General features: G+C 66.3%; 1 protein-coding gene across 3 annotated transcripts; it reads right to left on the reverse strand.

Annotated features, from left to right (window-relative positions):
• Positions 1 to 4: 4 nt before the first annotated feature.
• JAG2 (jagged canonical Notch ligand 2) lies at positions 5 to 23,741 on the reverse strand. Of its 3 annotated transcripts, XM_032482841.1 has the most exons (26): positions 23,608 to 23,741; positions 23,076 to 23,426; positions 15,406 to 15,463; positions 13,439 to 13,690; positions 13,125 to 13,185; positions 10,090 to 10,220; positions 9,875 to 9,994; positions 9,582 to 9,695; positions 9,229 to 9,342; positions 8,925 to 9,038; positions 8,795 to 8,841; positions 8,522 to 8,692; positions 7,476 to 7,626; positions 7,153 to 7,302; positions 6,962 to 7,075; positions 6,577 to 6,690; positions 6,374 to 6,487; positions 6,087 to 6,203; positions 5,582 to 5,609; positions 5,409 to 5,494; positions 4,815 to 4,928; positions 4,620 to 4,735; positions 3,889 to 4,137; positions 3,152 to 3,283; positions 1,662 to 1,818; positions 8 to 1,367 (listed from the first exon to the last, which is right to left on the reverse strand). In XM_032482841.1, the coding sequence occupies exons 1-26, from the start codon at positions 23,671 to 23,673 to the stop codon at positions 889 to 891; spliced, it is 3,720 nt and encodes a 1,239-aa protein (XP_032338732.1). In that variant the 5' UTR covers positions 23,674 to 23,741; the 3' UTR covers positions 8 to 888. The 3 variants fall into 3 exon arrangements, with proteins under 3 accessions (XP_032338734.1, XP_032338732.1, XP_032338733.1); XM_032482843.1 differs by lacking the exons at positions 23,076 to 23,426; positions 23,608 to 23,741 and adding an exon at positions 18,573 to 18,651 and having other exon boundaries at positions 5 to 1,367; XM_032482842.1 differs by lacking the exon at positions 8,925 to 9,038.
• Between the last annotated feature and the right edge of the window lie 107 nt (positions 23,742 to 23,848).

Raw genomic sequence — 23,848 nt, forward strand, 5'->3', positions numbered from 1 at the left:
AGGACAAGGGAGGCCAAAACGTTTAAGTTATTAAATCCAATATACAGAGTGATTCATTTAATATGTACATATTTACAAAAATGCACTTTCACGAGGAGGGGTGGCCGGGGCTGGCAGGTGGGCAGTGGCCTGGTGCCCACGGCAAACGTTGACAGTTGCGAGGGGAGAGTCTGTGTGAAGGCACTTGTCGCGAGCTTCAATACTGCCACCGTCCCAGGGAGAACAGAGCAGTCGGGAAGGGCACTTCTGAAAGCACAGTTGAGAGATCTCTGGAGCGAGTGTTCCGGGCAGGAGCAAGCGAGGACGGCAGACTGGAGGGGACGGACCAGGGAGCCAGCGAGGGTCTGCCCACGGGCCTCTGGCCACGCCGACCACCATGGGCCCCACCGATGACCTCAAGCCCCACTGCAACCACAGGTGCCACTGACAGCCACAGGCCACGCCAAACATCCTAGGTCCCACCGAGAGCCATGGGTCCACTGACAGCCTCGGCCACACTGTCAGCCACGGGTGGTCCCACCGATGGCCACGGGTCCCACGGGCTCTTTGGCCTGGAGCCACTGAGAACCCCAAGTGAGGAATAAAGGAAGATTCTGTAAACAGCACACCACCTCTGGTAACAAACGCTATACGCTTTGCTGAGGACACAGACACCCTTGCTCTCTCTGGCCACACAGCAGGTGCGACACACAGCAACGTTACAAAAATAGCAACTATCCAAGAGTACTCCGCTGTCTTCCGCCTGACAGTTGTCGAATAATTTATACAAGGGTAAAGAAACATAGAAAATAAACATTTGTTTTTTGTTTTTGGTGAGTTTTTTTACACAAAATAAAGAAACTATGCACACAGCCTCGGCCTCCTGTGGTCCGGCGGGCGGCCGCGCTCCTACTCCTTGCCCGCCCGCTGCGCGGCGCCGGCGCTCCTGACGGCGCGGTTGTCCACTTTGGGGCCCGAAGCCCAGCAGGCCGGCCTCCCGGGCGAGCAACTGGGATCTTTGGTGAATTTGTGCGAGAGGAACTTCTCGGCCTCCAGGGAGTCGTCCTCGCCGCGGCCGGGCTCCTCGTCCTCCTCGTCCTCCCCGCCGCCCGCCGGCCCGGGCAGCGCCTCGCCCACCCTGCGCGGCGGTGGCGTGAAGTTCTTGCACTGGTACAGCACATCCTTGGGGCCGCCGCCCGCACCGCCCGGCCGCTCGATGGGGTTGCGGATGGGGTTCAGCGGGGCCCACTGGTTGTTGGTGCTCTCCTCCCGTGGCAGCCGGCTCCTCTCCCGCTCTTTCCTGCGCTTGCGGGTCCACCACACACAGATGACCACACACGCCAGACACAGCACGCTGAACACGCCGCACAGCACGGACACCAGCAGACCTGGGGCAGGGGTGCCATGAGGGGAGGCCCCGGCCCTGGGATGCCCAGCCCTCTGGCTCCTGGTTGTGGGGAGGGTCCCAGGATCGGGGCTGGGGAGGGGTGCTCGGGAGGCTGGGGGCCCTCGACTGGCAGGCGCAGAGGGGTTTCAGGGTTTCATGGGTGGGACGGCCACCTGGCAGGGCTTGTGGACTTCAAGCCGAGGTGTGGCCTAGTCCCACTCCTCTGAGCACCAGGCATCTGAAAGATTCCCACTGGCCCAGGAGGCCAAGGTGCAGCCCCCACCGGCCTGCTGACCTGTGGAGGAGCTGCCCATGACGACCGTCTCCACCTTGACCTCGGTGACAGCCAGCAGCAGCGAGCTGTTCCCCCGCCGGGTGATGGCCGTCACGATGGCGTGAGCCGCACTCTGGATCAGGCTGCTGTCGGGCAGGTCCTGCGCCGGGCTGAAGGACTGCACAGAAGACGGCGCTGAGAAGCCACCCGCCCATGGCCGGGGCCTGTGACCCCACCCCCACCAGCAAGAGCCTGGACAGCAGTCCTGGCCCTGAGCACAGTTCCAGGGTACGCCCAGGCGCCCACCCAGGCCAGCAGCCCCCACTCAGCTACAAAGAGGGACACAGGCAGCTGAGCATGAGCAGGGCAGCGCTGGAGCAGGGCCCAGGGCTCGGGATCCTGGGGGTCCCCAGGGCTTCTCAGGGGAAGGCTCCCTGAAGAAGAGATCTGCGGTGGAGACACAGTTCACAGGGAGGTGGCTGTGGCCTGGCCCACACTTTCCACAGACACCCCCTTCACCCAGGCAGGGACGACTGTCCCTTCCAGGTAGGCTGCTAGGCCGAGCGTTCACATCTGAAGTCCTGAGGGCACTGCAAACCCAGCACTGCTCCCAGCGCTGGGGTTCCCCCCAGACTCTGCCTCCGCCTTGCGGCCCCTTCCGCCCCAACGCCAGCACCCAGCCAGCACCCTGAGAAACTGCCCTGCCCTTTCCCCTCCTCTCTCCCTGCACAGCCCAGAGCCACAGCCTCCCTGATCCCCGCAATCCCTTGTTTACATCTGATATCCACCTGGGGCCCAGAGCAGGGCCCACTCAGCCGAGGGCCCAGGCAGGTGCCCGGGGCCCGGACCATACATCCCAGGGCAGCCTGAGCCCATGGAAACCCTTCCTGCACGGACACCAGGAGCAAGACACAGGCAGCTGGGGGTCCAGGTGTGGATAAGCCTGCAGGGGAAGGAGACTTCGCACCTACTAACCTGCCCACGTCGTCTGCATAGGCATCCAGACCACAACTTGGCCCGTGGATTCAGCTTGCCCCACGGCCTTCCTTACTCCCCCAGCCCTGCCCTCGAGGGGTCCTCTGATTGTACCCCACCACTGTCCACCCTGGGCCCTGGCCGCTCTCCTCCCCACTCTTGGTGCTGCCTCTGCACCCCAACTCCTACTGTCACTAGGGCCCCTCACAGCTCCAGGAACCCCTGCCCAGAGTCCCAGTTGCATGCACCAGACCCACGCACCTTCTCCTCCCACCCTTGCCACGCCAGCACCTTCTCTCCTCCAGGTCTGACACAGCTCCACTGGCCTCCAACAAGGGCATGGGAATTGCCACAACCCTACCCTTCACAACTGTACCAGAGTGGGTTCCTGGTCTGTGGTTGCCCCATGTCCCCATATACCTGGGGACCAGCCTGGCCAGGCTCTCTGCCCCAGCACCTCTTAGGAGCATGTACAGAGTGGGACCCAGGAGAGGATGGTCTGAACAAGGGTGGCCACCCCATCTGCCAGTACTTACCACGGCCACCTCCACTGCACTGGCCCCCGAGGATGGCCGGTCACAAAGCAGCACCAGCAGGCGGTCCCGGGCCACTGCCCTTGTGGCTGGTAGAGCACGGATGCCTGAGCAGATGGCGCCCACGGTGGTGCCCTGGGCAGAGACAGGCTGCACGTGAGTGGCCCAGGGGCTGAGGGGCTGCGAGCATTCAGTCCTCAGCTGGCACCTGGGGCATGCAGTGGGACACGCCTTCAAGCCCACCTCCAGGGACAGAGCAGGGAGGCAGGGGCCTGGGGGCGAGTGGCTTCCCACAGCAGTCCCGTGTCCTCCCACCAAGGACGCAGACTGCCAGTCAGGGCTGGGTGGGGCCTGGGGGGCCAGGCCCCCACATACGGGAGCAGCTGCACCTGGGGACTGAGGGCGCAGGGGGGCCTGACCCAGGTCAGAGGCCCTCCCTCCTAGGTTCCAAGTACTCAGGCCACAGGGCCCAGAGGACAGCCCACGGTCACCTTCAACTCAGGGCCCTGGGACGACTGGCCCAGGGCCTGCCACTCCCGGCTGCCCCTGGGCTCAACGTTCCATCTCATCTGATCGCATGAGGCCAGGCTCCCCTAGTGGCCACACAGCCAGCCCCGTCTCCCTGACCCCCTGGGGCCGAGCTGCAGCCGGGCAGCTGGGCAGCCAGGAGGGGTCTTGGGCTATCCGAGTGGCCACTTGAGAAAGGACAGGGGCATCTTGGGGCACTCAGCACCGCTCACCTGGGGCACCTGGTCGCGGTTGAAGCGCAGGGTGAGCCGAGCGCAGTTGTTGTCCAGGTGGCCGGAGCGGGGCTGGCAAGGGGTGCTGGGCAGCAGGGGCTCCTCGGTGCCACACTCCCCCCAGGCTGCGCAGGGTGGCTGCAGGCACTGGCCTGGGGACTTCTCCTGGCAGCGCTGCCCCGGCGGGCACTGGGCGCTCAGGGCGTCGGGCCGGCCAGCCAGCAGGCAAGGCTTCCACCCACACCACACCTAGGCCGGGCACGCGCACAGAGGGCAGCACCGCACATGAGACACACGGCACCACGTGGGGGAGAGAGACACGGTCAGGGTCAGCGAGTCCCAGGGCTCCCAGGACGAACTCAGCACCAGGAAGGACCCCCCACCCAGAGCAGAGGTGGCCCCAAGGAAGGGTGGGGCCAAGTGGGGTCTAGCTTGGGAGTTTCTGGAGCCTGAGCAAGGTCGAGCCTCAATTTCCCCAAGTGCCCCAATGGAGAGGCCTGGCGTGACCAAGGGCCCTCCTCCCAGGATGCCTGGCAGAGGTGGCGGACTCAGCTCACCCGTCCTCCACCCCAAGTGCCCTCCCAGAGTGAGTGACATGGTTATGGACGAATGGCAGGACACCCTAGGCCAGAGGCACTGGGACACCAGACCCGGGCAGGGGAGTCGGGGGAAGATAAGGCTTGGCTGGGCAGGACCGGTTGGAGAGCCTCTTGGGCAGGAGCCCTCTGCACCTTGCTGCAGTCCCGGCGGCCATCCAGGCAGCGGCAGCTATTGCAGTCCTCCACCCAGGAGCCCCCATGAGGGAAGGGCACACCCTGCGACCAGCAGGGCCTCCCCAACACGACCACTGTGCGGACAAGAGGAGGGGTCAGTGTGGGGGCCAGGCCCCGAAAGCTATGCCTGGCCCCTGGTGCGCCCCCACCTACCCTCCTGGCACCGTGGGCCAGCCCGGCCGGGCGGACAGCTGCAGCGGTAGCCGTTGATCTCGTCCACGCACGTGGCCCCATAGGCACAGGGGGAGGACTGGCACTCGTCAATGTCTGCAGGGAAAGCGGCCGGCTCAGCAGGCAGAGGGAGGCCAGCGCCCACATGTGGGGCCCAGGAGGCGGCTTGCGGTAGCAGGGGAGGCCCACGCCAGTGGGAGGAGCAGCCCCCGGCCAGCTCGGGCCGCGGCTCACCCCACAGGGCCTCTGCGGTTGGCCTGGCACTGTCACTGTCACCAGGCCGAGGCTTCAACGAGCACCCCTCACCCTCCACCCTCTGTGCGCCTCTCCGAACAGGATGGGCAGGGGCTTCTGGGAACAAACGTCCTAGCCCAAACTCAGCTCTGCCCCCTTACAGGGTGGCCCCCAGCTGCAGGAGCACTGCTGGCAAGGGACAGACTGGAAACTGTGGCTTAGAGTGAGGCAGGAAGTGTCCGTGGCCACGCCACCCGTCCTCAAGGTGTGTGGACATCAGCGACCTCCGGCTCTGGGCCCCCAGGCGCACAGCCCCGCCCGCCCGGCGCCACAAGCCCTCACTGATGCGGCAGTCGGGGCCCGCAAAGCCCGGCGCACACTCGCAGCGGAACCAGTTGATGCCGTCCACGCAGACGCCGCCGTTGTAGCTGTGGAGGAGAGGACGGGAGTCAGCGGGCCCCACAGCAGGCAGGCCGCGCCCCCCGGGTCAGCCCGCCTCCGGGACTGCCGCTCACCAAGGCAGCGGATTGCAGTCGTTGGTATCTGCGTCGGAGGAGAGAGAGAAGGTGGGCACGGCGTCCACCCGCCCTGGGCCTCTCTGTGCCAGGTCTGGGTGCCCCAGACGTGCGGGGCGGGCGGACATTGCACCGTCCACGCCAGCCCACCCTGACTAGGCTGAGGGGGCAGGGGCAGCTCTTGGGCAAGGTGGCCCTGGGCAGGGTCACAGAGCACCCATCCCAGAGAAGGCCTGTAGTAGGAGGGTGGGGTGCATGAGCAGGAACCCAGGCTGCAGAGCAAGTGGTTGCAGGAGACCGATGGGGAGGTAGGGGGACAAGGCTGCAGAATTTGGGGGAAGTCAGACGTGTCTTGGGGTTCAGCAGGGCTTTGGTGGATGAGTGCAAGGGCAGAGGCAAGAGGGGCAGGACTGGGGAGCTGGTGGAGAGAAATGGGCCCCCAGCCCACCCCCTACGGCCTCCCATCCTCACAGAGACCCCCCAGGCGCCCACCCCAGAGGCTCACTGTGCGTGCAGGTGCGGCCCTCCCAGCCATCACGGCAGATGCAGGAGAAGGAGTCCCCACTGCCTACGCAGGTGCCCCCGTTCACGCAGGGGTTGGGCAGGCAGCTGCTGTTCTTGGCTGCAAGGGAGGAGAAGGAAGCAGAGGAAGAGGGCCTCTTCACCTGGCCCTGGGAGACCCAGGGTCCCCGCACCACACCCTGACCCAGATGGGGGCGGACAGAGCCAGGAGCGGGGGTCAGGCCCGGCCGCAGGCCGAGGGCGCGGGCCCCGGACCCGCAGGCTCCTCACCGATGTTGCAGGTGCTGCCCTTCCAGCCCGGCGGGCAGGCGCAGCGGAAGGTGTCCCCGCTGTCATAGCAGGTGCCGCCGTTGCTGCAGGTGTAGGCGTCACACTGGAACTCACCTGCAGGCACACGGCCGCTCAGTGGGCTGCCTGGGAGCAGTGGCTGCGGCCTGGCGGCAGCCCCGCAACAGGACCCAGCAGGCACTCACGCGAGTGGCAGGTCTTGCCCTTCCAGCCGTCATCACACGCGCAGTAGAAGTCATTGACCAGGTCGTAGCAGCGGCCGCGGCTGTGGCAGGGATCAGGAAGGCAGTCGTTGGGATCTGGGGGCGAGGACGCCGGTCAGCGGGGGGTCACCGGCGCTCAGGGAGGGTTTCCCAGGGGAAGAGGCACCAGAGCTGGGCCAGGGGAGCCAGAGGGGGGCGGGGAGGGGGAGCCAGGCCCCAGGCACTGGAGGGGTCTCCACTTCCGGTCACCTACTGGCCAGGAGGAGCCATGACTATCTGGGGCCGCTGAGGGGTGAGGGGGGCAGTGGCTCAGCTCAGGGAGGCACAGGCCACATGGGGCCCGGAGGGAGCAAGGCAGCCCACTCACTGGTGTCACAGAGCTCGCCCTCCCAGCCGCTGGGGCAGAAGCAGCGGAAGGCGTCCACCTCGTCGATGCATGTGCCCCCGTTGCGGCATGGCTGGCCCAGGCAGTCATCGATGTCTGCAGAAGGCAGGGGTGAGCGGGGGTCCCTAGGCCAGCCCGGCCCCTCTCCACCATCCACGCCCATGCCCACTCACTCTCATGGCAGTAGGTGCCCGTGAAGCCACTGTCGCAGACACAGGAGAAGTTGCCCCCGGGCTGGCTGACACAGTGTCCATGGGGGCCACACACGCCGGGGGCAGTGCCGGCCATCCTGGTCCCAGCCTCGAACCCGCAGCCATCCACCACTGCCACAGATAGACAAGGAAGGGTCAGCCCCCTCAGCCAGACTCTGTCTGTCCCACTCACCCCTCCCCCGCCCACCCCTGCAGCCCGCCCACACATCACCCCACCCACTCCCACAGGCCCCCACCCCATGCTCCCACCCCTGCAGGCCACGCCCACAAATTGCCCCACCCACCCCTGCAGGCCCCCCCAGGGCACGGCTCTCTGGGCTCTGAGCAGTTCTTGCCATCCACGTGGTCAGGACATGCACAGTAATAGTCGCCCTCCAGGTTGTAGCAGTGGGCCCCGTTCCGGCAGGGGCTCGGCTCACAGAAGTCAATGTCCACCTACAAGGCAGAGGGGCATCTGTGAGGGCCCAGACCCCCATCATTGGTACTGGACAAGGAGCCAGGCCTTGTGTCCATACGAGGAACCCGGAGGTTCAGGCCCCAGCCAGCCTGGACATTCAGGCCTCTGTAGCCAGAGACTGAAAGACTGCCCACCCGAGACTGTCCAGGCTCATCAGCTGGAAGGAAACACCTGCAGTGGTCAGGCCCCTCCCGCCACCCCTGCCTCCAGGGCAGCCCTCTTCCTCTGCCTCCCCAGGCAGCATCCGGCCTTCACTCCGCCTGCCTCTGCTGGTGGGAAGGCCAGCTCCTGGACCCCCTCCCCAGCCACCAGGGCTGCCCTGAGCCCGGTCTGTGGGTCCTTCCCAGAAGCACCACCGTGTGGCTCCACCGCCCTCCACAGGACCTCTACCCTGGACCCCAGAAAGCCAGCTGGCCAGGAGACACACCCCTCGTACCCCTGCAGGCCCACCGCTGCCCCCTGCAAAGGCCAGGGCAGGTCAGAGGGAGGTGAGGGCGTGAGCTCTGCCCCCCAACTCAGTGCCCCTTTCAGGCTGCCCAAGTGCCTCTCCCCACCCAGGCCACTTACCCTCTAGCCTCTGTGGGGATGAGACAGGCAGGGCATGGGGGCAGCCAGCTGACTCATTCCACAAGGAAGGCCTTGTCATGATAAGCAGTGACCCTGCGGGCCTCCCCCTGCCCCTGCCTGGCCAGGCAGCCGGGACTCTGGGGCCGAGGTCTCGGCCTCGCATTGAGCCCAGGACAGTCTGCAGGACCAGCCTCCACTGTGGCCCCTCCTGGCCACACGGGTGGCCTGGGGATGACAGGCTGCCCCTGTGGCTTTGGGGCGTTGGCTAAGGCCAAGAAGGGCGAGCAGCATGCCCACAGGCCTCACCTCACAGAGCGGCCCAGAGAAGCCCTTGGGGCAGTGGCAGCGGAAACCATCCACCAGGTCCTCACAGAGGCCGCCGTGGCAGGGGCTGCTGGCACACTCATCCAGCTCGAGCTCACAGTGCCGGCCCCCAAAGCCCCGTGGGCACACACACTGGTAGCCATTCACCAGGTCCTAGGGTGGATGCAAGGGGAGTGGTGAGCGCCCTGAAGCCACCCTCAGCCCCAAAACTCCCCCTACACGGGTGCAAGTGCCCAGTGGCCGGCCACACCTCACCTTGCAGGTGCCACCGTGCTGACACTGCCCCCGACAGTCGTCGATGTCTGTGGGACAGAGGGATGGGGTCACAGTGGGGTCCTCGACCTCCCCCAGCCCCGCCCATGGCTGCCCACCCACCCATACTGACTGATGTGGCAGTCGGCGCCCTTCCAGCCTGGCAGGCAATCACAGTAATAGCCACCAATCAGGTTTTTGCAAGAAAAAGCATTAAGACACGGCTTCCCTTCACACTCATTGGCGTCTGTGAATGAGACAAGGGGAGCGGTGGGGCCCGGGCCCACCTGCCCCACCTGCCCCGGCGCCAGCGGCCCCAGCGGCCCCAGTGGCCCCAGCAGCACCGGCAGCACCAGCAGCACCAGCAGCACCAGCGGCACCAGCAGCTGTAGCCGCATGCACAGTCCATGCACACACGTACCCCGGGGGGCCCTTACCCAGCTGGCAGGTGGCCCCCACCCACTGCTCGGGACAGATGCACTCGAAGCCATCCACCTGGTCCACGCAGGTGCCTCCCGCTGCGCACGGGTTGGAGGCGCACTCGTCGATGTCTGCAAGGGACAGGAGGGCGAAGGGAGGGGAGGGGGTTGCACGAGGAGGGGGAGGGGAGTCCCGGGGGCAAGGGGCACATGAGGAAGAGAGACTGCAGGAGGGGCACATGACTGGGTCTTCCTGTCACTCCTCCCCTGACCACTAGGACCACAGCCACGTGTGTGGGCTCGGCCACTCCATGCCCAGTCCTCAGAGCGCTGTCCCACCCCCAACCCTCTGGACTCCCTCAAACACTCACCAAGTGCACAGGTGGGCCCGCTCCAGCCCGACGGGCAGTGGCACTCAAAGCCTGAGGGCACCTCGTGGCACGAGCCCCCATTGGCACACGGGTTGGAGGTGCAGGCATGCTCAGCTGCGTTGGGAACAAGAGGGGGGTGGGCGTGGTGGCCCAGACACCCCTCCTTCCACGAGGGCTCCTCCCCAAGGCCCCAAGGTGGTGGTAACGGGGTGCCTGCAGCACGAAGGCCAGAGAGGTGGCCCTAGCCAGCCCCTGGGAACCCACATCCTGCCAGGCGCTGTGCCCCGACATACCCCGCTCACAGTTCTTGCCCGAGTAGCCGTCGGGGCAGACACAGTGGTACTGGTCAGGCTCCGCGTTGATGCAGGTGCCCCCATTGGTACAAGGGTGGTGGCTACCGCAGTAGTTCAGGTCTGGGGACAGGGGTGGGGTGCTCAGAGGGGCAGGCCACACACCTCACTCCCTGCCTTCCCCCAGCCAGCACCCACCCGCCTGCCGCCCGCCACACCTTTGTTGCAGAGCAGGCCGCCCCAGTTGGTCTGACAGTTGCATTGCCAGGGCTCCACGCAGCTGCCGTGCACACAGCCGGGGTACGGGACACACTCGTCACAGAACCGCCCCTGCCAGCCATAGCTGCACCTAGGGAAAGCCGATGGGCGTAAGAGCCAGCACGTGAGCGCGTACCCCAGGACCTGGGGCCACTCCCGGGGGTGCTCAGGGACATCAGCGCAGTGTCACATGGGCCACCCCCAGGATGGTCCGCCTCAGCCTTTGAACTGGAGCAGGCCCCGCGCCAGGGTGGGGGGGTTATGGCCCTGCTGGCTGGTCCACGTGGTCACGGGCCGCTGGCCTCGCATGGTTGGCCACAGCTGTCCAGTCACTCCTCCTGGAGCTATTTTGGGATTCACCCCCAGCCGGGCCCCAAAGCAGGCGCCAGGGAAGGAAGGCCCTGCCGGGACCCCAGGAACACGCACCATTCCAATGTGCCAGGTGCTGCCAGGGCTGGGCAGGCCTTGGAGAGGACTGCTGGCCTGGCCCTGGCTGGTAACCTTGGGCACTGCGTGCGAGCTCACCTGTAGCTCAAGGGCAGTAACACTTCTCTCCTCAAGGCTCCATCAAGGGCATGTCTCACCAGGGGACACGGAGGCCCCCAGACTGCACCAGGCCAGCCCCATGAGAGGCCAGATTCAGGGCCATTCCTGAGCTGGGAGGAGTCACCCGCTCCCTGGCAAACGGCCTCAAGAGGCCCTCGGCTCCAAGGCCATGACCCCGAGGCCTAGCCCTGCCTGAGCCGTGAGCCAACATGCTCTCTGGAAAGTCCTTCAGGAGGAGGGGCAGAAAGACACCCAGGCCAGCAGTGCAGGCCCAGCCCAGGCGTGGCCACCCCTCTGAGGGCCCTGAGCTCAGCCTGACTCACTGCCCTGAGGGAAGAGAGAGACCAGCATCCTGCACGGATGCCTTGGGGCCAGCAGGCTGCCCCCCAGGCCCTGGACAGGACCTCCAGGGGACCCTTTTAGAAGTCCCTTGAGACAGAGTGATGTCCAGGCCACGTTGCTTCCATACTGACACCGGCCACATCAGTTTATTTTTGTAAGAGAAAAGAGCCACGGCCCTTCCTGGGCCACCCCCAAGTCCCACAGCACCCAGAAGGGACATTGGCTGGCTCAGCCAGTTCAGGACAGGGAAACTGAGGCTCATGAAAAGGGGTTCCACCGACCAGCCCTGGACATGCAGGGAAGGTGGGCATCCTTGTGGGTGGCACATTCCCGCCTGGAACCCTCTGTCCAGGTGATTTCAGAGCCCCAGTCTGGGGGCGGGGCCGTGACATGCCTCAGGCCCGCCTACGTGGGACCCAGTAACCCAAGGGTCCCAGGGCGTGCCCTCAGCCTTGGGTGGGGCTGCCCTCTCCAGGCCCCCACCTCCCCAGCTTTCCTGGACTTCAGCTCCAGAAGTCCAGGGAGGAGGCGGCAGGAAGGCACGGCCATCTCCGCGGCATCCGGTGGGGGGGTGTCCTGCACTGAAACCTGAGCCCTGCGCCGTCACCGGCAGCAGCTGGCCTCACCCACAGCGCCAGCGAGGAGGGCGGGTGGGGCTCACCTATGGCCTCTGTCCCAGGGGGGCCTGCCCCTGTCTTCCTGAAGAGCCCACACCGGCAGCAGAGGACAGCCCTCTCCCACCCACCTCCCACCCCAACTGCTCAGTCACTAGCCACCCAGGGCCATGGTCACAGCACCTAAACTGTGCACCGCACACGGAGCTGGGCAGGGTGTGTGCCCCTGCCGTGCTCACCACCCATGGACTGTCTGCCCAGAGTCCCCAGGCTCACACCCAGCACACAGGCTAGAGGGCAGGGCTGCAGGGGAAGGCACCCTCCTCTCCTACTCGGGTACCGCTCCCAGAGGTGCGTGCCCCCCAAGACACGGACACCCCGTGGTCCTGGCCCCCAGGGGCCCCCTCACCCATGCTGTGCTCCCCACACCGCCTTAAGTCAGGCTCTTCTTGTCTGAGACCTGGCAGCGTGAGTGGCTGGGTGGGTGATGAGCTAGCCCCCCGCCTGCCCCAGGACTGGCGGGTCCACTCCACATGCCACCTCCCCGGAAGGGTCCAGGGCCACCACCCCCCACTGACTCCTGAGCCAGCAGCTCCCAAACCTTGCCCTCAGTGTCTCTGTGCTCAATGTCCTCATCTGAAAAATGTGCCCGAAGCAAACCCACCCCCCCGGAAGGGGTCCTGGGATAAGTGACCCCAAAGCTGGGGCAGAAGAGTCACGGTACCTGCCCGTTTCCTGCCAACATGTAGGATGCCGTGGGGCCCCACGTGTGTCTCGAGCCAGGCCTCTCCCCACAAACCCAGGGCAAACATCACCTCCAACATGACCTGCCTCTCTACCCGGCCCGCTGTGCCTGAGGCCATCCCTGCCTCAGTCCTGGCAGCTCCACTGTTCAGTAGCACGGGCTAGAATGCTTGAGGTCCTCCCTAACCCTCCACTCTTCCTCTCACCGCTACATCAAATCCATTCCCGGGCAACCGCAGAACTGGCCCACCTCTCTCCCTCCAGCCAGATCTCACCAACACGTACCCCTCCCTGTATTCCTGTGTTCCTGCAGTGGCCTCGGCCTGGCTCCTCCCAGACAGCAGCTGCCCTGGTCCTGGGCACCCAGCCTGGCTCAGATCTAAAACCCTCCAGCAGACCACTCACTGGCCTCTCCCTGTCCCCTACCCATGGGCATGAGCCACTGTGCCCCCTGCAACTCCTGTGCAGCAGACACCTGCCCACTTCGGGCAAGGCTGTCCCAGTCGTGTTCTGTGAAATGACCCTGGCCACCCTCCCCTGCCCCTTGCCACACCATCCTCACAGGGCTGTTGCCGATGGGCACAGCCCAAGCTGCAAGGATGCGAGTGTCCCCACACTGATGACAAGCTGCACAGGGGCAGGGCCTGTGTCCCCAGTCGGTGTGTCCCCAACACGCAGCACAGTGCCTGGGGCCTGGCAGAGGGAGCGAGCGTGCTCAGGGTGAAGACGGGGCAGGCGGCGGCACTCACTTGCACTCCCCAGGCACAGAGCATCCCCCGTGGAGCAGGTTACACCCTTGTTTACACACAGCTGCGAACAGAGAGCAGAGGCCCGCGCTGCAGTGCCTGGAGAGGTGTGGGGTGGCGGCCCCCCCGCCCCGCCCCACCCCTCGCCCCGTGTGCCCCCCTGCCCTGCCCTTTGCCCCCTGCGTGGCCCCACCCCTGCCCCATGTATCACCCCCCAGCCCTGCCCCTCACCCCCTGCATGCCACCCTACCTGCCCCCTGTCCCCAGCGTGCCCCCCCGCCCTGCCCCCGCCCCGCGTGGGCCCGCCCCCCGCGCACCTTCTTTGCACTCCTTGCCCATCCAGCCATCCATGCAGGCCTTGTTGCCGAACTGGTCACAGGTGTAGTGGCCAAAGAAGTCATTGCGTGGCCGGCAGAACTTGTTGCAGGTGGCGCTGTAGTAGTTCTCGTCGCAGCGCACACGGATCTGCAGCTCCAGGTGCGCCACGTGGCCACTGAAGTGCAGGCTCTTCCAGCGGTCCTCGGGGTTGATCATGCCCGCGTGCGACACCCGCTCAATCAGCAGCTCCTCTTGGGGAGGTGGCAGAGTCAGCCCACAAAACCGACCGCCGGCAGCCTCCGGGAGGCGGTGCCGGGACAGCAGGGCCACGGGCCCAGCCACCGCAGAAAGCCCAGGGCTGAGAGGCGACTCCTGCTCCCAGCCCCAGATGTAGCCGGGACTGGGGGGGGCTGCTCTGGGGCGCTGCGTCCCTGCCAGTGCCTGCAGATGGTGACCTCGTGCCTCCCAGCTTCCCCACCAGGCACCGCGTCCCCCTCGCAGCACAGGACACGGTTGGGCCGTCCTCCCGTCTCCTGCTCCGGGACGTCCCTCTCTCTGAGCACTGCTCACTACTGCCCTGTCTTAAAACAAGCCTCTCTAGGCCCAGGGAACATGTCGAACCAGTGATCCGACAGCTGGGCCTCCCTTCAAGCCACGCTGCTGCGCGGAGAGGGCACCCCGAGCTGACAGCCAGGGGTACACAGGGTCTGTAGTTTCCCCATGCATTTGTACCAGTTTGGGGTTCTCCACAATGAAAGGCTAAGGAACTCCGCGCACCCGTGCTCCCTCCGGCTACACTAGCAAAGGCCTGGCCCCTCCTCACAGGGCCTACGCCTCACACTGTCCCATCGCCAGTCTCCTCCCAGGAACACTCCTGCCTGGGGAGGGGCGGGCAGCCTGTCCCCGTGCCCGCCCAGCCCGGCCCCTCTGTGTCTCCACAGCACTGACACCTGTGGACCTGGGCTTGGCCAGACTCAGCATCCAACTGCCCGCCTGACATCCACTTCCAAACTGCATCTGGCCCATCCCCACGACGGCCTCTCCACCTCGCAGCTGCCCAGGCCCCCTGCCCAGGGCCAGGCCCCTGCCTGTTCTCTCCTCGTCCTAACACCGGCTAGCCCCGTGCCTCTACCTTCAGGGTGGCCAGAGCCCCTCTCAGCCCAAAGGCTGCTCCTGTCCAAGCACCCCCAACTGCCTCTTGGATTCACACAACAGCATCCTCACTGGTCTCCATCCTGGCCCTGTAATCTGCCCTCATGTGGCAGCCCAAGCAATCCTGCTACCAGAGAAAAGCCAGCATCCTCCCAGTGGCCCCTGAAGCCTCCGTGACCTGATCCAGCCTCACTGACCTAATCACGACCCTCCGCTCCCTGCCACAAAGGCCCCAAGCTGTCCCCTAACCACCCAGGCTCACTCCTGCCCCAGGGCCTTTGCACATCCTGCTCCTGCTGCACATGCAAATACTCGTCCCCATTTGTCCATGGAAAACCCCTCTGCCCAACCAGCACAGGGCCCCGCAGACCCCCTCATGCAGCCCAGGCAGCCCACAGGTGAGCCTTGGGGAGAGGGCCACCAAGCCCTGCATCCCAAGACAGATGGGAAGAGAGACAACCACACAGCCAGAGATCTCTGCAGTGACCTGATGAAGTATGCCACTGACACAGTCCCCCAAAAACACGTCCATCAGAACAACACAGACAAAGCTGAGACTGGGGAGGAAGCGCACGCACAGCTCTGCAGATCACAAAGGGTCAGAGTTTCCTGGCAGCCAGAGCAAAAAGGGAGCCAGCACACGAGATCCTCAGGGTCAGGACAGGTTTCCTGTCATAGGGGACCCAGGCCCCTGCAGGCACAGGACCAGAACCTGGCACATGCATCTCGCCCACTGACGGGGTCAGCCTCTCCAAGCCCTGCAGGAGGCCCTGCAGGCAGCGCACCCAGGCCCACCCAGCCGGGGCCAACTCACCATCTGGGGTAGTGTCGTTGTCCCAGTCCCAGGCCTCCACGATGAGGGTGAAGGAGCGCTGTGGACACGGGGAGGAGGCTGGTCAGGGACCCGAGACCTGCCGCCAGACAGCCCTCCTCCTCCTGGGCCCTGGCTGCACCCTCCCTCCCCTACCTCACCCCTCAGCTATGAGAAGCAGCTTCAGGCCACGTCTCTTCAGCAGACCCCCACAGGACCCCTTGGAGGAGGGAGGCTGCCCCTCAAGGTCACGGAGGCTCAAGAGGCCTGGACTCCCAGCTCCCGCAGCCCTGTGGTCCACAGGCCATGGAGAAAGGGGAGAGCGACCCAGACAGAGCAGCGGACAGAGGGCAGGAGCAGCTGGCATGGCCACAGATCGGGACCCGGGGTGGCCTGGGGCCAGAGCGGATCCAGGGGGAGCTGGAGCCTGACCCACTGTGGGAAACAGGAGGTCCTGCCACAAGCCCGCCCAGGAGGGATGAAGCCCTGCCCCGCTGCCACCCCGTGCCCTCTGCCAGGCACACGGGGACTGCAGGGCCAAGGCACACACACCACAAGGCCCCTGACAGGCCCAAGCACTGTGCCGCCGCCCGGGACACAGCAAGTGCCCAGCAAACAGTGCACGGCCCACGTGCCTGCCTCCTGTGACAACAGAAGCAGCAGCAAACGGGGCCCTCGTTGCCCAGGTGGGGAAACTGAGGCCCAGGGGCCGCCTGATGCAGCTTCAGCCCGTGGTCACTCCCCTCCCTTCCCCCAAGACCATCCGTCCCTCATGCCCCAGGGGATGTGACGACAGGGTGACATCACTGAGCAATCCCAAGACACATCCCTCTGCAAGGGTGCCCTGACACAGGCACAAGCTCGCCCCGCCCCTCGCCACCCCCTACCTGGGGCCCTCCGTGCCCTCCCAACCTGCCGCTCGGCCCCTCTTCGGACCAGCCATGGACGTGCTGATCACCTCCCACCCAGCCCAAGCTCCACCCCAGGCTGGGGGCCCACAGGAGAGGGCCACCTCTGGGGCCGCCAGCTGGTGGCTTCCTGCCTGAGGGGTCTGGGAAACCCATGCTTCCTCGCCGAGGGCCCACACCTAGGCCATCCCTGCCATCCCACAGCCTCCTGCTGCAGCCCACACCCCAGCCTGCCGGCCCTCCCCCCTGCCTGCACACCCCCGCACCCCTACCCTGGCCCAGCACAGGCTCTGCCTTCCCCCACAGCCCCACTCACAGAGGGCTGCACTCCCCATCCCGGGCCCCCGCCCCACCCGTGGGCTGTCGGCCACATCTCATCATGCCCACAGCCTCTGGGCACCGGAGCAGGGCCTTCCCTTGGGGACCCTCTCCCTGTCCTCCCCATGCCTCCAACCGTCCCTCCAACAACCTGGCATCAGGGCCCAGGACACCATGCCCACCCTCAGCTTCATTCAACCTCCCCTATGGCGCTGCCCCTGCCCCCAGCACCCCTAGCACCTGCCCCCTGGAACCCCCCGGGCAACTCCTAGAACCTCTGCCAGCTGCCACCCTAGGACACACATCTGCTCAACAGCATGGCAGGAATCAGGAACCGATTCCTGCTCCCGCAGCGCTGTCCCCAGGCTCTCAAACCTACCTCTTGTGTCTCCCAGAAACCCCCTGCCCCACACCTGCCACCACCCTCTGCCAGGCCAGCAGGTCCAGCGCACAGGCCGCCCATCTCCTCCAAGAGCTCCCTGTAGTCACTGGGGTCTCCGTACCCCTGTCCACAAGGGTCCCAGAGACCCTCAGGGCCCTGTCCACATGCCCCTCACTGCCCAGAGCCCTCTTGGGGCTGCCCATGACTCCTGCCCTCCTCACAGCCACCCCGCATGCCCACCTGGACCCTGGGCCTTTGCACACACAGTTCCCTCTCTCTGCCTGGAATGCCACCCTCAGGCCAGCTTTCCCCGGCCAGTCTCACTCCCGGTGCCAGACCACTGGAGTGCCCAGCCCCCACCCCGTGCAGCACTCACTCACTCATTCATTCGTTCATCTGTCCGTCCATCCATCGAGCGTGCACCAGTCACAGCTCTGCCCCCAGGGACCAAAACCACTGCCTGGCAGATGGATGAGTCAATTGGGCTCCAGGGGATGGGAATGGAGCCGCTGTTCTCAAAGGGAGTCAGGGCAGGCCTCAGAGAGGGTGCCCTTGGGGTTGAGGCTGCATAGAGCAAGGGAGGAAGTATCCCAAACACAAGGGGCTATATGGCAGGGCCCCAGGGCGGGAAGAGCAGGGATGGGGGAACAGAGGTCTCAGAGCTAAGCTGTGTGCGCCGCAGGCTCCCCACCAACTCGGCTGCTAACACTGAGCAGCATGCCAGGTGGGTCCGAGTGAGGCCGGAAACCAACATGGCCACCGGGCAGAACGAGCCACAAGGGAAGACTTGGGAGGGAGCAGGGAGATGACTATGGGCTGCACCCGAGAGGCCAGGGCCAGGGTGGTCAAGCCCACCAATGAGGCAGGCCCCGGGCCGCTCGCTCCATGAGGCTGCTCACCCCACAGGGCTGTCGGGGCCCACTGCCCGGCACCTGGACTTCGGGGAGCCAGGAGCTCCTCCGGGCTCCCAGGAAACCCCATGCCAGCGGCTCAGGTAGGATTACCACCACCTTCGCCCAAGCCCAGGCTCCAATTACCTGCTCCCGCAGGAACAGGTACCCGCCCACCCACCCGCAAGGGCCCCACCGCCCGCCAGCTGGGTTACCTACACCTGGACAGCAGGAAGTCACCCAGAGAGAACCCAAGCCGGTGGGCGGGGCAGCACCAGTGTGGCATCCCCTGCCCCCACCCCTGCCCCATCTCCTCCACCCCGCTGGCCTCCAGGGCTCAGTTTCCCTCTGCAAACGGCAACCTTGCATCCTTTCATTCCAGCGCCGTTGCCTCACGGGCCACGTGCTGGGACCCGGTCTGTCAACCCTAAATCCCTACAAAACAGGAGCGGCAGTAGGCCTGGACTGCAGGCTTCGGGGGGCGTCCCGCCACTCCAGATGCCTGGGGAGGGGCAACGGCGGCCGGCGGTGGGTCCCTAGCAAGACGCAGAGAACCTCCCCGGCCAGACCCAGCTGGGCTGCCAGCCTGCTCAGCGCTGGGAGACCCACCCAGCGGCCTTCGTCCCCGAAGGCCCAGCCACACTGCTTCTCCCAAAGCCCACCCTGACCCACCTGCACCAGAATCCCAGCCCGACCATGGTCTCCTCCCTGGCCTGTGCCCAAGGCCAGATCCAAATCCTTCATCTGACCCCTAGAAAGCAGTAACAGGACAGCAACTCAAAGACATGGAAATGACACAAGGCAGACATGGGACCAGATGTGCCACACCCCATAGCACCCCATGGCCCAGCATAGACCCTGGGCCCACTCCCCAGACCCACGGGCTCCAACCTGGCTTCTCCCCCGCAGCATCCCCACCTGGCCCCCTCACAGAGCAGAGCCAGGAGCACCAAGCACAGATACATTTCCTGAAACCCGAGCTCTGGAGAGGCCCAGGCCTCTGCCTCCATTGTCTCCCAAGGGGGGAGGGGGAGGGGCTGCCTCCCCTCAAGGCGCTGGGCCCCAGGGCCACAGCAGGAGGAGTGGGCCACACGTCTCCCTACAAGGCAACCCAGACACCCACACTCTGCTCCAGAGACCAGCCAGGGCCTTGCCTGGGCACGCCCAACCCACTCCCCTGTGGGCAGCAGCCCAGGGTCTCCCAGCACCTCATCACGTGCACCCTGTGGGACTGTGGTCTCAAAGCCCACGATCAGGTCGACCCTGGGGCCTGGGGACCTCAGCTCACCTGCGGTCTCAAAGATGAGGACCCTAGTTCACCCTGGGCCTGAGGCTTGGACCCTGGCTCACCTGGGGTCCGGGGGTAGGGACCCCAAGCCTGAGGATTAGAGATATTTGTCTTCAAGAAGCCCCTCATCGGCCCAGCCTGATGCCCTCAAGAGAGTCCCTAAAAGCCACAATCCCTGAAGAAGCCCCTGCCACAAACTCTCCAGCATCCTCTTCCCTGCTCTGCTGCAGCCCTGCTCCCCACCCCACCCGCCAAGGCCCAGGGACAAAGTCCCAGCCCGTTTCCAAGCCCCACCCCCCCCAGGCCAGTGCAGCCTTCCAAGGGCCCCGACTTTGCCCAGGCACTGCAAGCCCCGCCCTGCTGCCCAGTACCGAAGCCCAGATACAAGACCTCTGATGTACGGGGTGGGTGATTGGCTGCAGATAGGGTGCAGACTGCCCAGCCCTGCCTGAGCAGGACCCCAGGCCCCAGCTGGGAAGGGACGGGAAGGAAAGGGGCAGTGGGCCCCAGTGCACACAGAGGCGGCCCCAGTGGGTGGGGCGGGGCCAGGTACCATGTCTGCCCTGACCCCAGTCCCCGGCTCCTTGGGGGGACAGGGAGCACAGGCAGAAGGGTGCTTCCCACCACCAAGGGCAGCTTAGATGCCCCCAGGTGCAGACCCTGGACTGCCCCACCTTAGGCTGGGGCTCAGGCAGCTGCCAAGGCCTTGGCAGTTGGCTGTGGTGGGGCTGGGCCCCGTGTTCACATCCCACCAGACGCCCTCCTTGGGTATGTGTGCCCCTGACCAGACCCCCCCCCCAACACCAGTGAGCAAGCACAGCCCCCTAAGGACCCCGGCCTTCTGCTGGGTAGCCAGTAGGGGGGGAGGGGGGAGACTGGGCCAACCGGAGGCCAGGCTAGGGGCTTTCACAGCTCTGAGCCCTGCAGCCCTGTCCCGTCCCCCTTCACAAGATCACACAGTCACACCAGTTCACAGGTGGGAAAGCCTGGCCCCAGGATCTGCCGTGGCCCCAGGTCTCAGTTGACTACACTGTCAGAAAGGAGATTAGCCCTGGGCCCACCATGGTGGCCCTTGCCACGACTCCAGTTTTGTCCTCCACAAGTGATCACACCCCATCTGTGCCACCACACACAGCCACCCCCTCCAATTCACAGTGCACAGGCCGGGGCAGGGCCCTGGACCTGCGGGCCGAGTCCTGGGGTCCTTGGTACCAGAACATGGACCAGGTAGGCAGGTGTCTTCAGCTGGGCAGCATGCCCTTTCACTTGGGGCAGGGCCCCTGCTAACACAGTGCACTCCACCAGGTCCCCCTAAAAGCCCTACTGGCCACCCGCCACACCCAGGGAGAGCACATGCACACACACCTACACACACCTACACACACACACACACACACACACGCTCAGCTACAGGCCAGGTTCCGGGCCGACAGGGTATCACCTCCTGGGGAGCCAACAGGACGCGTGGGGGCATCTGCGAGGCAGGACCAGGAGAGAAAGGACCACCTCCGTATCCAGCCTGCCTTCACCTCCCCACATCCAAGGCCCCAGACCCACCTGCAGAAAGCTGTGCCTGACACCCACCTGGAACCACAGGCGACAGACGGCAGAAAACTGACCCATGCGACCAGGTCAGGGTGCAGAAGACCCCCCAACCAGGCCTGGGGTACTAGCAGAGGCAGGGGGAGGGGAATGGGAGGGTTCGGGACTGGCTGAGCATCACTGGAGGGTGTGGAGCCCAGACCAGCTCCCAGTCCTCTGGTCTGCAAGAGCCTGGGCCAGGTAAAGGAGGGGGCTCCCCACACCTTTGCACCCCAGCCACCTTCAAGGCCCTCTTCACACCCCCGACTCCAGAGAGCCTGAGAGTCTGAGCCCGTCCTGGACTGGAGCACACCCACTCCCACCTGCAGCCCCTGAGGCAGGCCCAGAACCCTCCTCTGTTCCCTGGAGCCAAGCAGTCCCTGCTCTCCCCGGTCAGAGCCAAGTGCCCCCCCCGGGCATGCTGGGCTCCAAACTCACCCCGGCTCATGGGACAGAGCTGGACATGCAGCAAGCAGAGGCAGTGTGGCCACCAGGCTGCTGCCGACCAAGCGGAAATACCAGGGTGCTGGCATCACCGCACCGACTACACAGCCGGCAGCCAGGCCGCACTGCTGTCAGGGAGGCGGAGACAGGAGAGACCCCCGAACCACATGGCTACCTCATGGCCCTGCTCCTCCACCTGGGGGGGGCCACCTGCCCACTCCGGGGGAGAACCAGCTGGGAGCAGGAGGAAGGGAGGTGAGCTGGCTCAAGACCTGGTACCCAGACTACAGGGCTCCCACCAGGGGAGGCAGGGCCTGTCCTGTCCCGTTCCACCCCCGGCCGGCTAGCAGGGCCGAGAGCCATGAGGGACACGCGTTGGCCCGCCACATTCCTCCTAGCCTCCCTGCCCCCACGCCCACTGCTGCCAACTCGAGCAGAAAACACATCCTCAGGTAGCGATTTCGAACTGTGCTGGCTCCGGCCCAAGTGCAGATGACAGGCTGCCGGCCCTGCTCAGACCTGCCTGCTGCGCCGCTGCGGGGGCGAGGGGGCTGGGCTCATCCTAACGCCCGGGGCCTCCCAGGCCTGCCCCTGCCTTTTCCATCTCGGAGGCACATTCCCCACCTGCGGCCCCAGGGTCAAGGCAGACCCCAGCGCTCAGTCGGGCACGCGGGGGCAGGTCTGTGACCAGAGGGGACTGTGGCCCAAAATCAGAAAGAGGGGAATGGGAGAGGGGGCCAGGCCCCCTGGCCCCAGCATAGGAGAGGGTGTCAGCACAGGGCTGAGCCGGGGGTGGGGCTGGCTCCAAAAACAGTAGGCCCTACCAGCCCAACGGCAGCCAGCCTGGCCCCAACTTCCAGTCTCTTTCAGGACCACGGTACCAGTGGTCTCCTACTGTCTGGTCTTGCCAGAGATCCTTGGTCGGAAGGACGGCCCCTCAGGCACAGTCTGGCACGCTGCTCCTGCCACTGCCCACGCCAGCTGTCAGGACCTGTTCCAGCCCACTGAGGTCCCACTTTACAAGGTTCTCTCCCCAACCCAGTCCCATGTGTGTAAGAGACCTACCACTTCAGGCCACATCAGGAGGCAGGAGGCTTTGGTCCGCTCACCCTAGCCCTTGCCTACCATGGCCCAGGGAAGCCCGCAGGGAAGCACCACATCCCTACCAGTATTCCCAGGCCCACAGCTCCAGCCTGATGGCCACCTCCGAGGCCCCTCCCAAAAAAGAACAAAGCCAAAAACCCAAGAATGGAAGGTGCGACAGAGGATCACAGCCCCGGGGCCCACTGAGCCTTCCTCCGGGGTCTGGGCCACACACACACACACACACACACACACTAGGTCCTCCAGGACCCAGGTCCCCAGGCGCCTGCCACCCCCACCCTCGGGCATCCAGGAAACGGCAGGGCGGGCGCAGGCTGGCCGCGGGCCCAGGCGGCTCCGCCAGGGCCTGCCCCAGACCAGCCCCAGCACGCGCAGCGCACATGCCTCCGCGGCCTGCCCGGGCCCGAGGCGCCTCGCCGCGCCTCCCCACCCAGACAGACACGCGCGGCGCGACGCAGGCACACGCTGCGGGCCGCCGCGCACGCAGGCCGAGGCCACCCCCACTAAGTCCCTGCCGCGACCCCCGCGCGCCCACGTGGCCGGGCGCGGACCCGGCCCCACAGAGCAGGCGCCCGGGATCCACCCGCCGCGGGGCGCCCCCTGCCGGCCCAGCCCCGCCCCGTCCGGGTGCGTGCGGCTCGCACGCGGGGCCCGGGCCGCAGGTGCGGGGAGGCCGAGGGGCCGAGGGGCGATGGGCAGGGCGGGGCCGGCCGCCGAGGGAGGGGGGGACTGCGGGGCGGGGATGGGGACGCACGTACCGGCCAGGCGAACTGGAAGGGGATGATGACGAGGCCCGGGTTCTGGTCGCCGCCTGCCCGGGCCCGCGCCCGCGCCCGGTCCCCCGCGGCGCCAGCCGGCGGCAGGTAGAAGGAGTTGCCGCCCAGCACGGGCGTGGCGCCGTGGCCGTAGCTGCAGGGCCCCGTGGGCGTCACCTTGGCCTGGTACTCTTTGAGGCACACGCGCACGTACGTGTCGCACTCGTCGTGGCCGCAGCCCCCCGCGCGCGTCGTCCGGCCGTCGCTGTCACAGCAGGCGCCGCTCAGCAGCTCCCCGTTCACGTTCCGCAGCGCGCTCAGCTGCAGCTCGAAATAGCCCATGGGCCGTGCCGCCTAAAAATAAGGCAGAGAGAAAACGCAGGGAGGCGCGGGCCGGGGTCGCGAGCCGGGGCGCCCCGCCCCCACACCGCCGCGGTGCGCGCAGCCTCGAGGGCTTCCGAACGGCTGCGCCCGCAGGCGGTGCCGTCGGCCCCGAGGGGCGGCCCGGTGCGCCCCGTCCGCGCCCCCCGCTCACCTGCACGCAGAGCGCTAGCAGCAGCAGCAGCCGCCGGGGCAGGCGCCCCCGGCCCCGCGCCGGCATCGCCGCCTCGACCCCGCCCGCCGACCCGCCGCCGCCGCCGCCCCTGCGCGCCTGGCCCCGGCCTCCCAGCGCCCGCCTGCCCGCCCTCCGAGCGCCGGCGGCAGCGACAGCGGCAGAGGCGGCGGCGGCGGCGGCGGGCGGGGTCGAGGCGGCGCCGCGCGGGCCCTGGCGGCGG

Source organism: Camelus ferus, chromosome 6 (assembly GCF_009834535.1).
Source record: "Camelus ferus isolate YT-003-E chromosome 6, BCGSAC_Cfer_1.0, whole genome shotgun sequence".
Classification (NCBI taxonomy): domain Eukaryota; kingdom Metazoa; phylum Chordata; class Mammalia; order Artiodactyla; family Camelidae; genus Camelus; species Camelus ferus.